Here is a 15,421-nt window from a genome sequence, read left to right as displayed (position 1 = left end):
GCCACCAGCAGTCTCCCCGAGGGGACCCGCAACCCTGCCACATGCCAGAGCCGTCTCCGGCCCTCAGCACCGGGGGTGGGGGCTGATCCTGAAGGCGCAGCCAAGGGCGGGGAAGGACCCCGACCGCAGACGTCTGCACCCGCAGAAGCCGCTTTCAGGGGCTCCGCCTACACCTTTGTGACAGTTTTGTTTTCTCTTGCCGCAGACCCGCTCCTAAACACCCCCATCAAGCGCCCAGACCCCCCCACGCCGCCTACACCAAGTGAGAAGCAAGTCGACACCTTTTTTCCGACAGTGAAGACAGAAGTTTGCACTATCGTTCAACTCCAGTTGGAGTTCGTTTTTTGTACCAACTTTTAGGATTTTTTTTTAATGTTTAAAACACCATTATTCTCCGAACTTCGAGCTACTGCCGCTGGTGCTGTGCTATGGTGCTCTGTATACTTGCTCAGGTACTTGTAAATTATTAATTTATGCGAAATGCTGGCTACAGCGCGGTGCGCTGTGGGAGGCATTTTTACCATCACTGAGTTTTCCAGGGAAGGAAGGCTTGTGTGCTTTCAGTAGTTAGTGAACTTGAAATAGCTTGCTTTATGGGATTCTGGACAGGAGGTTGACTTTCTGATCGAGGCTTTTTTGGCAGAACGGTTCCCCAACTATCCACGGCTGTGGTTATGGCGCAGACCCAGCTCAGGAGACCCCAGGTAGAACCTTGAGTGATTCCCTGGGACCCCTGATCTCAGCCCAGAGCCAGGGCCTTCAAGTCCAGGCTGGGCTGGGCTTTCTGTGAGCCCGGGCCTCAGCCCACCAGCAGCCACACCTTGAAGCTCCAGGACAGGAAGGAAGGCTCTGGCTTCTGACCAGGACGGTCTGGAGAGAACCTGAGTAGCAGAAAGGAATTTTAAGGTGTGGCCACACCAGGGCAGAAACTTGACCTTGAGCTCGCAGGCTGCGAGCACATTTGAGGAGCAGGCCAAGACCGTTGCTTTACAGAAACACTGCCCTTCCCACCATGCTGGCCTCGGACCTTATTTAGATGGGGAAGGGGGGCGTTTGTACAAGCAGGCTACTGCCCAGGCACTGCAAACCCCCGGCCCGCTGTACTGTTCGGAGCTGAGCAAATTACAGTACAAGGATTCTGCGTTCAGACAGACAGAGGCGGCTTTCCATGGGACCATAACTATTTTCAGATGTGAACCAGTAACCAGATCTAGTGAATCAATGCTGTAGATAAAAATTAGGCAGACTCCCTCTGCCCACAAAAACTATAACCAAATGGAACCCCGTGTGGCAGGCAGAGTCTGCCATCCAAGTTACTAGTCCGTTATTTAGGGGGCGTTCTATGTTCCCAGCTTGGCTGTGGCAATCTCTGAAAGATATTTTTAGCATAAGATCTGAATCCTTTTTTTAAACCCTCACAACCTACCTGTTGAGCGTCGCAGAATGTGATAAGGAAATCAATTTCCTAATCCTAAATATGCATGAAATGCGGTCCTGGGTAGCAGCCCCTTCAACCTTTTACTCTTCCAATGTCTGACTGGGGAGCCGTTTTCACAAGATCCTGAAACTGCCTGCACCAATGGCATGGAAATTACAAAAATACTCACACAAGGTAAAATGCCATTATGCCTCTGCCTTCTAGTAGGGTCATATGGGACTCGTTTTCACATTAGAAGGCAGTTGACAACAGTTCCGTAATTCACTGAGTGTTTTATGATAAAGACTTCAGCTGGGGTCATTTCAACGGTTTTCCTATGCCTCGAAGCAGAGACAAAATATACCAAGAATCGGTTTGCCTTCCGGAAAACAAGACTGCATTGAACTCTCCCGGTGTCCTCCACTGTATCTAGGCAACATAGTATTCATGATCGCAGATAAACTGAATAAATCCATGTCACAAACACACAAAAGGGAGCCCAGTTCTACTACATTCCATCATACAATTCTTAATTGCTTGAAAAGGCAAAGCCATGTTAGAAGGTATTACTGTTGTCGAATACCTACAGAATTACTGTAACTGAGAGTACATTTGGCAACTGTATCAAGGCCAAAACACATGCTGTTGAAAGTTTACAGAATTTTTATGGTGCATTATGTGGGTATTATCTTTACAGATGCCCAGATCTTTAGATCTGTCATTTTAGCCCCTCCTCCTATTGTGAGGAAGAGGATGTGAAGTTTGTCTTTTGTCTTTTTTTTTTTTTTTTTAAATCCTTAGCTAGAATTCCTGTGCTTCCATTTCAGAGAACCAGGAATATTTTGGTATTAAAAAAGGTTAACGCTGTGATCTTACACCATGTCATGGATGACACATTCCTATCTCTACAGTACAGATTGCATTTACAGAGCCTTGCAAGTTATTTCTGGATAAGAACATGTTTAAACCTAACATCCCCTGACCAATATGCAGATATTAAAGGAACAATACTTCCAAGATGCAGAACCTATCAAATGAAGCATTTTAGCAATAAGCTCCATTTTAATATAACTTAGGAAAAGAGCCAGGGGTTTTTTTTTTGGGGGGGGGGGGGGAAGGTGTACCTCTCCCTTTTTATATCGTTATAGATGTGAAAACAAAAAAATCAATACTTATATTTCCATGGCAGTCCATTTTTAATATTTTTAAAGGTTCTATAGGCGTGCATAAGGGTTGGCTTGAGTTAATAAGGCCATCACTGAGAAATTTAACATGTCTAGACCCAAAATAGGCCCTGAGGGTAGTCACTTTTTTCTTCCCCCTGTCTTGTTACAGTTGTAGGTTACATGACCCCACTTACTGGGAAGTATAGGGCTAATTTTCCAGGCATGCTCTTTAAAAGTTTATCTCCTGAATTTTTTGGTAACAGTTTGTTTTCCTGACACATGGAATCAGATGTGTAGCAACCAAGAGAAACAATGCATAACATTTTCCATTGTCCAAATATGCATACAGAGGTTACACTTCCCAGTGTGAATTTTTCCAGCTTACACATGTGGGATGACATCACAGAAACCACAAAAGCAACAAATTAAACTACATGAGCATAAATACTCCTGACTGGTCTCAGAGGAGACATTTTTTATGCCTTCTTAACTTTATTACGAATTCTCAGGCTGAAACCATAGGCCATTGTTCTCCCGCAAATCCATACAACACAATCGCTGTATCCCCTCAAAGAGAAACAGCAAAAACTCTGATCCATGTGAAGCTGCTCTTAGGAGCCTGTGATCTCCCCTGGTGCTGCAGAGAGCCTGGTGCTGGGCCAGCTAGAACGCCCGAGCACCTTCCTGCCATCTCTCAGTTGATGTTTACTAAGCATTCTGAGCCAATACGACCCTGACAATTAAAAGGGCAAGATGCCTGGGCAGCTGGGCTGGATCTTTCTCACGAAACCTGACCCCTTGGCAGTCTTTCCTCATGAGGCTGATTTCATTGAGAACTTCTGCAACGGAGGGCTCCCTTCAGTGTTCTGGAAGCAGCAAGCCCAGGGCAGACTCGCTCTGGAGCTCCTTCCTCCCTGCCATCAGTAGGACCCCAGCTAGCCACAAGTGACCCAGATAAACAGGATACCAACCCTCCCCAGAAGTCTCACGGTGCCGTGCTGACCCCCAGATGGGACTTCACACGCTATGGCTGACTGGTGGGAGACACTGCAGCTGCCATCTTTTGTCCTCCCCACCACCCCAGAGGCCTGCCCCAGGCTGCTACAGTCACTCCCCCCATGACTCAGGAACATACACACGTCGGACACAAGCAGCTGAGGCTAGTACGTCTGCCTCTTAGCACCCAGAGGCCGGTCCCTTTTCCACACCAAACCTAGTGCCGATGCCCCTCCGTGTGACAAATCTCTGCCTTCAGAGCTCCTGTAGGTCAGCCCGAGTGGGGGCTGGGGCAGGGTGTGGCTACCCCACCAGCCCAGCCACTGGACGCACAAAGCCCACCCTTCTCCAGAGTGGCGGCTCAGAACAAGCCCACCAGCGACGCCCCAGCTTTGAATCCAGCAGAGCGCTTCCCACAGGCACATCACCCCCACCCCCAGAAAATCAGTTCATCTCCGATGGCACAATTCTCTTGACTCACTCTACAGTTTCTGTTGACATCTCTTCCTCGAAAACCTATTTGGAAACTCGGATAGTGATACAAGTTACACACCAGGAAAGGTCAGTGAGCCCCAGGCTAAGAACCATTTCTGTGCAGTGAGGATGCTTCCAGAAGCCATTTACCTACACACGGATGGAAATCCCCTCCTTACTCTTGGGACAGAACTAGCAGCTGACAGTCCAGCCCTAAGAGCCTGTTGCATAGGAGAAAAACTAGGAGACAAAATACTGCATATAAAATTGTTATAACATTCAATAATGGGTAGTGATAGCCTGGAGATTTACCGCACAGTGAAAGGAATTCTCAGTGAGCCTCAGCTCTTCCAGGTCAAAGAGTCGAATAGTCTGGAACCCATCCTGATTTTCCACATCATCAGCAAAAAACCTGTCTTACGCTCCCCCTGTGAGTTTCCTTCCAGAAAATAATTTATTCAGTCCTCAATTTAAGCGCAGTTTAAATCCAGACAAAATAATAAATAGCTTGTGATTTTTTCAGTTTCACAAAGAAGCAGAATGACATCCAAGTTCATGGCCTATAAGCAAGCATGTAAGTAGGGCAATGATAGAAAAAAAAAGTATCAAATTAGAAAGACAGAAAATCCTCTAAGAGTCCAAGGCAAGACGAGGAATGGCAGACCTTCTATCAGGTTGAATTGGGAGGTTGTGGGGAAGACCCATGGTTTGAGCGTGTCTGGCAACTGTTAAGTAAAACTCTTGAACACTAAGCTGCAGGCCACTCAGCACAGCACACTTACAGCTACGAAATAGACCAGTTCCTTAAGTTCATCGTGCTTCGTCCGTTTATAATGCTTCAGTCGGCTGTTTTTTTTTCCACATACCTTTCACGTTACAGTCTGTTGCTTTTGTACACATTTCTCATATTGGGGTTCTACAGGTAACAACCTGCTATTTCCGTAGAGAAAGCCATTAAGAATATTATATCCAATAAATGGTATCCAGGTAAATATAAAGACGTGTCTCGTTCATTACTGACAATGTCACAAAAATGGGGAAAGGAAAACCCCTTATCTGTATTCTCACCCATTTATAGAGGCACAGGGAAGATCTGGAACAGTCCATAAGAAACTAAAAAGAGTGGTGGTCAGGGGTCAGGTGCTGTCAGTCCACACAAACCAGTCAGATGATGGCACAAGAAAGAAGGTGTCTCTTAACATGCGTGGGGGGGGGGGGGGGAGGAGTCAGGGAAGGGGGACCAGATACTTGTTTTGAACAATGTAAATGTATAACCTATCCAAATCTTTTTTTTTTTTTTGAAAACTCACCTTATTTACAAAAGAGAAATTCAAAAAAGCATGCGGGGTAGAAACATGGACATCAGATTTCTCCAGAATGAAAATCTGAGTGTAGTAGAAATTTTTAGATTTTTGAGAAACAATCCAATTTCATAAAGAACTACAGAAAATACAAAGAAAAATAGATATACAGAATGGTAACAAGGGGTCTTTATTCTTACCACCTTCTACCCATATCAAAGCAAGTAGGCAGAAAACAAGTACCTAGAAGACCCCAATTAATAACATACTATATGTTGGCTAAATGAACATAATAAAAAAAATAATCAAAATGGATATGTATCAAATTGAGATACTTCAAACATACAGAATATGCCTTCTTTCAAAGTGCCTCTGAAAAAGAAAGCTATATACACAGACTATATGTCAAACTATATATAAAACTAAACTATATATATAACTATTATATATAACTGTATAGATAACTATTATATATAACTATATAGGTATAACTATTATATATATATATAATTTTATATATTAAGCCACAAAGTAAAACTCAAATTCCAAATGGTACAACAAACCATAGGTTGTGTCTTTGGGGAAATTAAAACACAAGTCAAATCACTAATCTCACTAAGGAAAAAGATGAAAAGCACATACACAAAGCATAGGAACATCTAGAATCCAACAGTCCACTGTAAATCAGTGAGAGGTCTCAGGAATATAAGGATGGTTCAATATTTTTAAATCTACTTATTCAAGTCACCGAATTGACAGATTTTCAGGAAATATGCCATATTAGGATTACCAGGGACACTGAAAAGACATTTGAGAAAACTCAGTATCTATTCCTGAGTTTTTAAAGATCTGAAGAAGGCCGGAAACCACAGGACTCGAGAGATGCGAACATCATTTGTGGAAAATTGAACTCACCTATGGCAAGATCTTATAGGCAGTCATTTTTTGCTAAATTGCACTGCAATAGCAAACCACAAGAGGATTATTTCTTACTCACATCCGGGGGTAAACTCTAACTCTGGCTCTTCCTTGGGGCCCTGGGCTGATGGAGTACCTGCTCCTGAGTCACAGCTGGTCTTGTGGCAGAAGGAAGTGAGATGTGGGGATTTGTAAAACTTCCGCCCAGAAGGGCAGGAGCCATTTCCATTACCATTTCATTGACCAAAGTCATCCCACTGTATGGCCAAGGCTTCTGTCAGGAGGATGGGAGGACGTCTCCAGGATTTTGTCAATGAGAAGGGGCATGTGCTCTTGCCACAGATGGGGCTCGTGAACAGGATCTACAACAGACTGAGAAATGAACTGAAGATGAAGGTCAACATTGATCATGGGGGGAAAAGGGCTGTGAGACGTTGTGACTACACTCCGATTTGGAGAGAGATTTAAAAAGTTAATCTAGCAAATTTAAAGGAATATGCATTCGTACAAAAGGTAAAACACTCATGAAATGTGTAAAGAGAGGACAGTCTATGACCCACAGACCCAGTTCCTGAGGTGGATGTTCTAGAAACTACGGAATAAAGCTGAGAATTGCCAACATCAATAAAATCAACTGTGCTTTGTCTCTGTGCCCTTTCCCCAAAGCTTTGGAGCTTTAATTACCTTTTAATCGGGCTTTACCTTACAGAGAAAATTCCACTCCCATGCAGACCTTGGTAGCTAGTCTTCTCCTCGGGCCGAGTTAACCTGCTTCTCTCTGGAGACACAAAATGCATGTGGTCTCCTCGCTCACTTGGCTCACGTTCACGCGCATCTGCTGAGTTCAAGCTCCCGCACACGTGTGTCTAAGCTCCCAACCAGCAGACCTAGCTGTGGTTAATGCCTACTTGTCTTCCAACTAACTGTGTGGTCAGCATCGAAAACCCTTCTGCTCTGGACGCTGACTTTAATATACTTCTCTTTGGCATGGTCGTCAACATGCCAGCAGGCTGGGTCTTTCATTGTCAGGGCATACGGATATGCAAACACATTCTCAGGTCTGTTCTAGAAAGATTGATCCTCCATCAGACACCTCTAAAAGAGTGGAATCGGAGTCTTGAAATACGTTTTTGTTTTTGTTTTTGTTTTTTTTACTTTGATGTGAGCCCAACAGCTGAGGAGAAAACCGTTCACGTGGCCTCCTGGGCTTCCAGGAGCGTCACTCCAGAAGGGAATAGCGGCCTGACAGCAGGGCCTGGAAGGCCTGAAGTCGGGAAGGGAGGTCATAATTGAAAACACATGAGGGGAAGAATTTCCACAAGGTCCCAGAGTGGCTCAGCGGACAGCTCGGGGGCAGGAGCGGGAAGTGGGAGATCCGTGTCTGTCTGTGCAGCTCCAGGACATAAATATCTGGATTTGCGTCTAACTCCAAAAGGCGCAAGTGCAAGAAAACATCCCCACGCGGCAGACACCCAATGACGACCCCACAGGCACACGCGCTTAGGTAAAAAAAGAAGATGTATTTCAAAGTGGGAACAGTTGTACGTCACAAAATTCACTGTGAATCTTCAACTAAATAAATAATCAAATGTATAGCCTCAAAAGACGCGGAGTTTCATCTCTAGCTCAACGGTCGGGTTTTGACGTTGTTTCTCTTAGGCTTTCAAAGTCAGTAGCGCCCTGGTCAGCAGACAGACTACTTCTTTGCCATTTGGGTTCTTTTCCTTTCTTCTAATAAGGAGACCACATTCTAGATAAACAAAAACAGGTGAATGTCATCCAAGGTTTGTGGTTATTTTAAAGTACCATAAAATTAGCCTCAAAAATCCAAAAGAATATTCCAACCTGTCTGTCAAAAACTCTGGCCATTTCTAGGACACCTTTGCCGAACTGAAAGTGAAAACAATAAAAATTACATGTATATAATAATATACAACATATATATGTATGTGTGTGTGTGTGTGTTCTTTCTCCTCCTCCAGGAAAAGGCTTTAGATAAAGATTGAGCTCCTTACCTCATTTTTTACACTTGCATCTGCTCCTTTGTCAAGAAGTAACTGGACTAACTCCTCGTGATTATTTAACACGGCCACCTAAGAAACAAAAGACAGTGGGGTGTGAGCGAGTCTGCCTTCCCCACAGAGGACGAGGCCAGTGGCCAGGGTGGACCCCATGCAGGTGGGCCTGCGGAAATCGCCCAGAGGCTTTCTCAAGAAGGCAGAGCCAGCCAGGACCACTGTGGCCTCGCAGGACAGACACATGCTCTCACTCTGCAGCGAGGCTGAGGGCAAGGGAAACGGAAGCGGAGTCTGCCTTCCTCTCCACTACAATGACATGAGAAACGCTAGGCCAGGCCAGCCCAAGAAAGCAGCGTGTTCTCTGTTGAACAGATCTGTTTAGGATGCTACAATGGCCTGGGGGCCTGGGGCTGGTAATCCTTAAAGAAATAGTTGTAAAAAGAACAAAAATATTGTAGTGACATTGTCATGCCTTTATTAACAGGCCAGTGGGAAATATATAGACAGCCAAAACCCAGGGCTCATACACAGCTGAATTCACAAGAATTGCCTAATTATAGAAGCAGCTCTGACCTTAATCCCACACACAAAGCCGGGCTGTGCTCTGCAGGGAGGCGTACCATGAGCGGGGTCTTTCCATCTTTATCTCTCATGTTCACGTCTGCTCCAGCTTCGATCAGCACGGAGGCTGCACTCCGGTTTCCAGAGACTGCAGAGACTCTCATGAGTGGGGTCCATCCTGAGCCTGTGTCCACAGCGTCTACCTTTATGCCAGAGGAAGAGCTGCTCTTAGTCCAGTGTCTTTTTCCTTAAAAATATTCATCAGAAACTTACAAAGGAACATTCACTTGCGCAAATGCCCCTGAGTTGGATAGCCCATAAGGATTGCGACTTGGTAAATAGGGATCCAGGGAACTGTGCTAAAGTAACATTCACATGCAGTGAGATGCTGTGTTAGGACTTTATAGGGTGCTGAGAGGCCCTAGGACATCCCACTGGCATCTTCATCTACATTTGGTTCAAAGGGTTGAAAGATGGGGGCGTCTGGGTGGCTCAGTCGGTTAAGCGTCTGCCTTCAGCTCAGGTCATGATCCCAGGGTCCTGGGATCAAGCCCTGCGTCAGGATCCCTGCTCAGCGGGGAGTCTGCTTCTCCTCCTCTCGCCCCGCCCCTGCCTCTGCTTGTGCACTCTCTCTCTCTCTCAAATAAATAAAATCTTAAAAAAAAAAATGGTTGAGGGCACCTGGGTGGCTCAGTTGGTTAAGCGACTGCCTTCAGCTCAGGTCATGATCCTGGAGTCCCGGGATCGAGTCCCACATCGGGCTCCCTGCTCGGCAGGGAGTCTGCCTCTCTCTCTGACCCTCCCCCCTCTCATGCTATCTCATTCTCTCTCTCAAATAAATAAATAAATAAATAAAATCTTTTAAAAAAAAAAAGGTTGAAAGACGGGATAGATAAGTAAGTATCTCTGTAAGCAGCTTTAAATCCCTTCTGGAACAAGACAGTAATATATATACACACCCTTATACCTATCAATATGGATTAATTTTAAGCAGGAGAACTACAAGTAGAATCAACACAAAGCAACCAGCTTTACTACATAAATTCCAATCTGAGAAGTTAACCAACCTAATACCTTCTCCAAACTTAATTTGACTCGTAATAAGATGGCCATTTCCCAATAACCCAGTGATTGAAAGCTCTCAAGGTCATATTTTAAAAGCCACATTCTAGAATATGTGAGCATTGCCTCCTCCAGTTCCAGTGAAGGCCTCACCAACCCATGAAGAATGATACCAAAATAAATATATATGTGTATGCATGCACACACGCCCCCCTAAATTCTGTTACAGAAGAATGATTCAAACATGTTAGTGAAACACCAGAATGGACTAACAAACTAGAAACTGCCAAAGTCCCTGGAATGTTTCAGGTTATTTATATGTATGAGATTATCCACTCAACATCATTAGGATTTGCAGTTCTTTCTCATGCGAATAACAACCTCTGAGCAGCAGACTCCATCATGTTTAAATAATAAAATCATCCCCTTGTTTTACATGGTGCTAAATGTGGTCTTCGGTGAACTTTCACCCCCATTTTCTCTTTTGGGTCTGAGGGTTAAATGGGGTAGGTGCTTTTATTGCTGGTCTACAAGTGATTAAGCCACATCTCCAAGAAGTCAAATGCCTCTCCTGAGGTCACGTGGTCATGAAATGTAGAGGCGGTTCCCCATGCAAGTCGGTCACTGTCAGTAGAAAATCATTATATTCAAGAATGGTGGCCACAATGCCTGGCTTGGCTCCCAGATCCTAACTATTGCCACCCAAACATGGGGTGGCCTCTCTGCCGAGAACATGGAAGCACTCCTGTTGATATCCTCTATCTGCCACCAGCCGACCACACGGAAATCTTTAGTGGCAACATCCATGTAGCTGGAGGGCTACAGAAAAAGATAGAATCTACCCACAAATAAACGTGCACATATCTGAAGCCCAGAAAGTCTATGTTTCCAAAATTACAGTATTTAAATGTTCATGGCAGAGACCTGCCCTTCTTTCAGCAAAGGTCAACCTTCATTTTTAACTACAGACTTTTACTGGGACCAAAGCATGAGCAGAGTTCATCATAAACCAAACAAGACAACTGTGGCTCTCACCACCACACAAGGCAAGTGCGGCCCCGCCTACCACTGAGGCCCACATGTTAATCCTTCCGACCTCTTGTGCATGTTTCGAAAAGAAAAGAAAAAAAAAACAGGAAATGTAATAAAAGGGAATTATCTTAACCACAGAGGTTTTTCCTTCAAAGGGCCCTTTCTTCAGCCCTCTGCAGGCAGCAGTGGGAACCAGTGAGACCCCATAATTGCTAAAAGCCAGGCTTTCCCTCAATCACACTTCAGAGACAAGCTAGAACAAATCAGCTAACATCTTCCAGGAGACATGACTCTTCTCAATTTGAGTTTATTTTCCAGGTCATCAGTTTAATTTCTCCATACTCTACAGCATCTGGCAATCTCAAGATAGCATTTTGTTTACCATTCCTTATTTCCATGCCTTGAAATTTTTATTTAACTTCTTTCGAGTCTTGAACTAAAGTTCTCAAAGTTATCAGCCGTTACTGTAATTGAGCTAATTCTGTTGACTCATCTTCAAACAGCTACAGAAGTCCAAACAATGCCGGTTCTATTTGCTAAATCAAATCTGCACCATCTGATAACACGAGACCAGAAGGGCACCCAAACGCCTGCTTCAAGGTAAAGGCACGAGGAGCTGATATGCTCTGTTTGTGATATGGTCAGTTTGCTCTTGGGAAAGGTTTTGTAATGGCTAATCTTTAAAGCAAACCACAAATAAAAGTAGTCTCATTCTAAGAGCAGTAAGAAGCACTATGGCTTTAAGAGTTCTTGACGTCCTGTGTCTCCAGGACTTAAACTAGCATCCCATCCATGGCAGGTGCTCAGTAAAGCTTTGTGGACAGATTGAATGAAGAGACAATGAGTGAATGAGCAAAGGCATAAACAAAGTAGAAGCATCATCAGGTCCAGCTCTGGAGTCAGCAGTTTCTTTTTTCCTACACAAGACAAACCTCCGTGATGATCTGAAGCCTCACCATCACATCAATTCTATAATGACCTTTTCTCCCCAGGGCTTCAGAAACCTTCTTACTGGTAAGTCAAAGAACTTTCTGCAGCATTTCTAAGTTCAGCTAATCAAAGGCACACACATAAGGCTCTGCTTCTCCTACACCCTGTGGAACGGCACTGCAAGGTCTTAATGACACATGTGGCTGAGAAGGAAGATCCCGTACCTCACAGCCATCTTTTATCATCCACTCAATCACATTGCAGTGGCCTCCATCTGCAGCCCAGTGCAGAGCTGTGCAGCCTCCTAGGTCTCTGGTCTCCCAGGAAGCGCCGTGTCTTCGGAGATATTTCACAACATCTAGGTGTCCCGCGTAGCATGCAAGCATCAGACTGCAACATAGGGAGGAAGCAGCAATAGCTCTAAGTACAGCCGCCAAACTCAGGTCCCTGTTTTACTCTGCCTGGTTTAAACCTAGAAATCCTAATGTGAGTAGAAAAGCCATGAAAATTATTCATATGAAATGTCGTGTCCATCAGCTCATAGACGGATAAACAAAATGTGGCATATCCGTACAACAGAATATTCTTTGGCCATAAAAAGGAAAAAGAAATATTGATATCATGCCACTACATGAATGAACCTTAAGACATTACGCTAACTAAAAGAAGCTGGACACAAAAGGCTACATATTGTAGGATTCTGTTTACGCGAAATGCCCAGGGGAGGCAAATCGACGGGGACAGAACTGGCAGGTTAGTGGGTTCCAGGGGCTGGGAGAGAAGAAATGGCAAGTGCCCGCCGGTGAGCACAGGACTTCTTTCTGGGCAGATTAAGAATGTTCTGGAATTCGACCACAGAAGCAGTTATATAGCATTGTTAATTTAGTCTTTAAGTGCCAAGTTTTAAAGGAGTGTGTGAATTTATCTCAGTTAAAAAAGGGGATCACTGTAAATTGAGTAAAATACTGGATTTAAAAACATCCACGAGCCTGTGAAGATATTCTAAAAAGATAGAGGGGAGAAAAATACTCATTTGACATTACGATAGATGGCTATTAAGCCAATTCCATACTCTAAATATTAGCATGTAAAGAAACTAATTAAACATTTCCCTGCCTTTATAGAATAAAAGGTAGTCCATCCTCAATTGATGAGGGAAAGCCCTTTTCACCCAAGCCTGCCAGTTCATCAATATGGAAGAAATTATGGAATTAGAAAATCACACTTTTGTAGTTCCCAATTAAATAATTGATCTGGGCAAGGACCATCAATGGATACTAAAATTATTGGGTAAAAGGTTAATGGAGAACAGAATATTCACACCATGATTACCCCCATAGGTTATTTGCTAATTTCAGTGGGAAACTATTATCTTTACGAAGGAGAGATTTAGCAGCCACACTCTAACCAAATGATCAAACCTAGAATCACCAACTGTGGGACAGCATGCATTCCTGATGGATCCAGCCTAGAGCCACAACACCAGCTCATAAGTGTTCTTGCTAAAAATGTTAACCTGCTTCAAATCAAGCCTTTAAACCTAATTGTAACTTTATTGGCAATAAAGGGACGAATGAACAAGTTAAGCACCGCCTCCACAACTAGGAGACAATTAGGCAACTCAAGAACATAGGGCATTCTATAGGATAATTGGTCTGGTCTCCTCAAAAAGTCAATGCTGGGAGGAAAAAATATTTAAACCAAAATAATGGATGGAGGACCAGGCTAGAATAAAAGAGACTAAACAGAACCACCAGAGGCAATGTGTGAGCCTTAGTTGGATCATGGTCTTGTCCCCATCCCCCCAAATAGAGCCATGTAGACCTTCTGGAGGACAAGTGGGGAGACTTGCACAACCAGGGCATCAATGATGTCAGGAAATTAGTGTGAAGTGTCTTAGGTGTGACAATGATGATTATGCAGGTCAACGTCCCTGCTTTTAGAAGATAACATACTGAAATATTGAATGAAATATTGAGGAATATGATGCCTATTAACCTTGAAATGGGTAAGTAGGGAGAAAAAAGCTAATAAAAATGTAGAAAGAAAAGCGAATAGGGCAAAATGTCAACAGCTGCCAAACCTAAGTGGTGAGAATATAAAAATATACTGTACTATTCTTTCAACTTTTCTAAATGTTTGAACTTTTCAAAATAAAGAGTTGAGTGCCGTGGGTGATGGGGGCTGCGAAGGAAGTCTTTCCAGTAGGGAAATTCTACAAAGCTCTCTGAGTGATAAATAGAATGTCCAGCTCTGAGGCCCAAACCTGAGCTGAGCTGGAGTGGAACCCGATGTCCACATCTCTGTATCCTTACGTAGGCCTTCATTTCTTGGAAACTCCTGGTAGAGACAAACATGGCCCTTCACCTGCCCAGGGTTTGAGGTGCTTGCTTCTGATGCATATTGCCAGATGCTTAATGCAAATGTTTAAGGCTCCCTTTAGATGCACTGCTTTCTAGAGAGGTTATGTCAATTTACAATTTTATCGATTGCACCTAAAAGTGTCCATTTTACTCACCTAAACCAACACTACTATCATCTTTTAATTAACAATAGGACAGTCAGGTTTTAATTTTTTACTACTAGCACTTTTGCATATTAAATTTTTAATTTATTCTGCTATGAATTGTCTGTGTAAACTGTTCTTTTCTACTGTGTATCTTGGGGGGGTAGGTATGTGTATCTTCTCTATATTAAATATGCCAGTCATTTGTCTATATTTGCAAATCTCTCCCCAGACTACCCTTAACTTTGTAATTAATTTTTAAAAATGTGTTATGTACGGGGCGCCTGGGTGGCTCAGTTGGTTAAGCGGCTGCCTTCGGCTCAGGTCATGATCCTGGGGTCCTGGGATCGAGCCCCACATCTGGCTCCCTGCTCAGCGGAGAGCCTGCTTCTCCCTCTCCCTCTGCCTGCCACTCTGCCTACTTGTGCTCTCTCTTTCTCTGTCAAATAAATAAATAAAATCTTTAAAAAAAAAAGTGTTATGTACCCTTAATCTTCTCCTTAGTGATTTATTTCAATGATTTTGCCTTTCTCATTATAAGATCAGATAGACATATGCTGTGGTTTCTATGGTTCTTTTACATTTAATTCTTAAAGCATCTGGAGTTTATTTTGATGCATGCTATAGAAGACCAGAATTTAACTTTTTTTCTTCATATAACCTTTTCTAACACCCCCCTCATTAGTTTGTGTTGCTCCCATCATCACGTACTAAGTTCTGACGTACATGAAGAACTATTTCTAGTTCATTCTATACATCTTTTTTTCAATTATTTGTACCGATCTCATACTACATTGATTCCTATAAGTTTATAAGGCATTTTAATAACTGTCAAAAGTCTTTCCACATTTCTCTTCAACAAAGTTAATAGCTGGTGTCATCCATTTGTTCTTCCAGGTAAATTACAAAACCATTTTGACAGGCTCCCAAGAATAATTCCATTTGAGGCTATGCTGGATCTATATATTCATTTAGGAAAAACTGAAAATTTTACAGCCTTCGATCTTGCCATTCTGGCATATGGTATAGGTCCCTTTTAA

The 15,421-nt window shown here is 43.4% G+C and overlaps 2 protein-coding genes across 2 annotated transcripts in view; one reads left to right on the top strand and one right to left on the bottom strand.

Annotated features, from left to right (window-relative positions):
- The window catches only part of ADAM12 (ADAM metallopeptidase domain 12), a 347,363-nt gene extending 342,312 nt beyond the window's left edge, over nucleotides 1–5,051 (top strand). Inside the window, exon 23 of the mRNA XM_064595438.1 lies at nucleotides 206–5,051. Within this exon, the coding sequence (XP_064451508.1) occupies nucleotides 206–266 (61 nt within the window). The 3' untranslated portion in view covers nucleotides 267–5,051. The remainder of the gene's footprint in view (nucleotides 1–205) is intronic.
- Nucleotides 5,052–7,772: 2,721 nt separating this feature from the next.
- The window catches only part of FANK1 (fibronectin type III and ankyrin repeat domains 1), a 99,236-nt gene continuing 91,587 nt past the window's right edge, over nucleotides 7,773–15,421 (bottom strand). Inside the window, exons 7-11 of the mRNA XM_064595447.1 lie at nucleotides 12,100–12,265; nucleotides 8,911–9,054; nucleotides 8,288–8,365; nucleotides 8,118–8,162; nucleotides 7,773–8,022 (exon numbers count right to left, since the gene is read on the bottom strand). Coding sequence (XP_064451517.1) covers nucleotides 7,969–8,022; nucleotides 8,118–8,162; nucleotides 8,288–8,365; nucleotides 8,911–9,054; nucleotides 12,100–12,265 — 487 coding nt within the window. The 3' untranslated portion in view covers nucleotides 7,773–7,968. The remainder of the gene's footprint in view (nucleotides 8,023–8,117; nucleotides 8,163–8,287; nucleotides 8,366–8,910; nucleotides 9,055–12,099; nucleotides 12,266–15,421) is intronic.

The sequence above is a fragment of the Mirounga angustirostris genome, unplaced genomic scaffold (assembly GCF_029215605.1).
Source record: "Mirounga angustirostris isolate CCGP_5_RB_7025 unplaced genomic scaffold, mMirAng1.0.hap1 SCAF_6, whole genome shotgun sequence".
Taxonomy (NCBI): domain Eukaryota; kingdom Metazoa; phylum Chordata; class Mammalia; order Carnivora; family Phocidae; genus Mirounga; species Mirounga angustirostris.
Note: the sequence above shows the minus strand (reverse complement) of the source record. Positions and strands in the feature narration are given on the sequence as shown.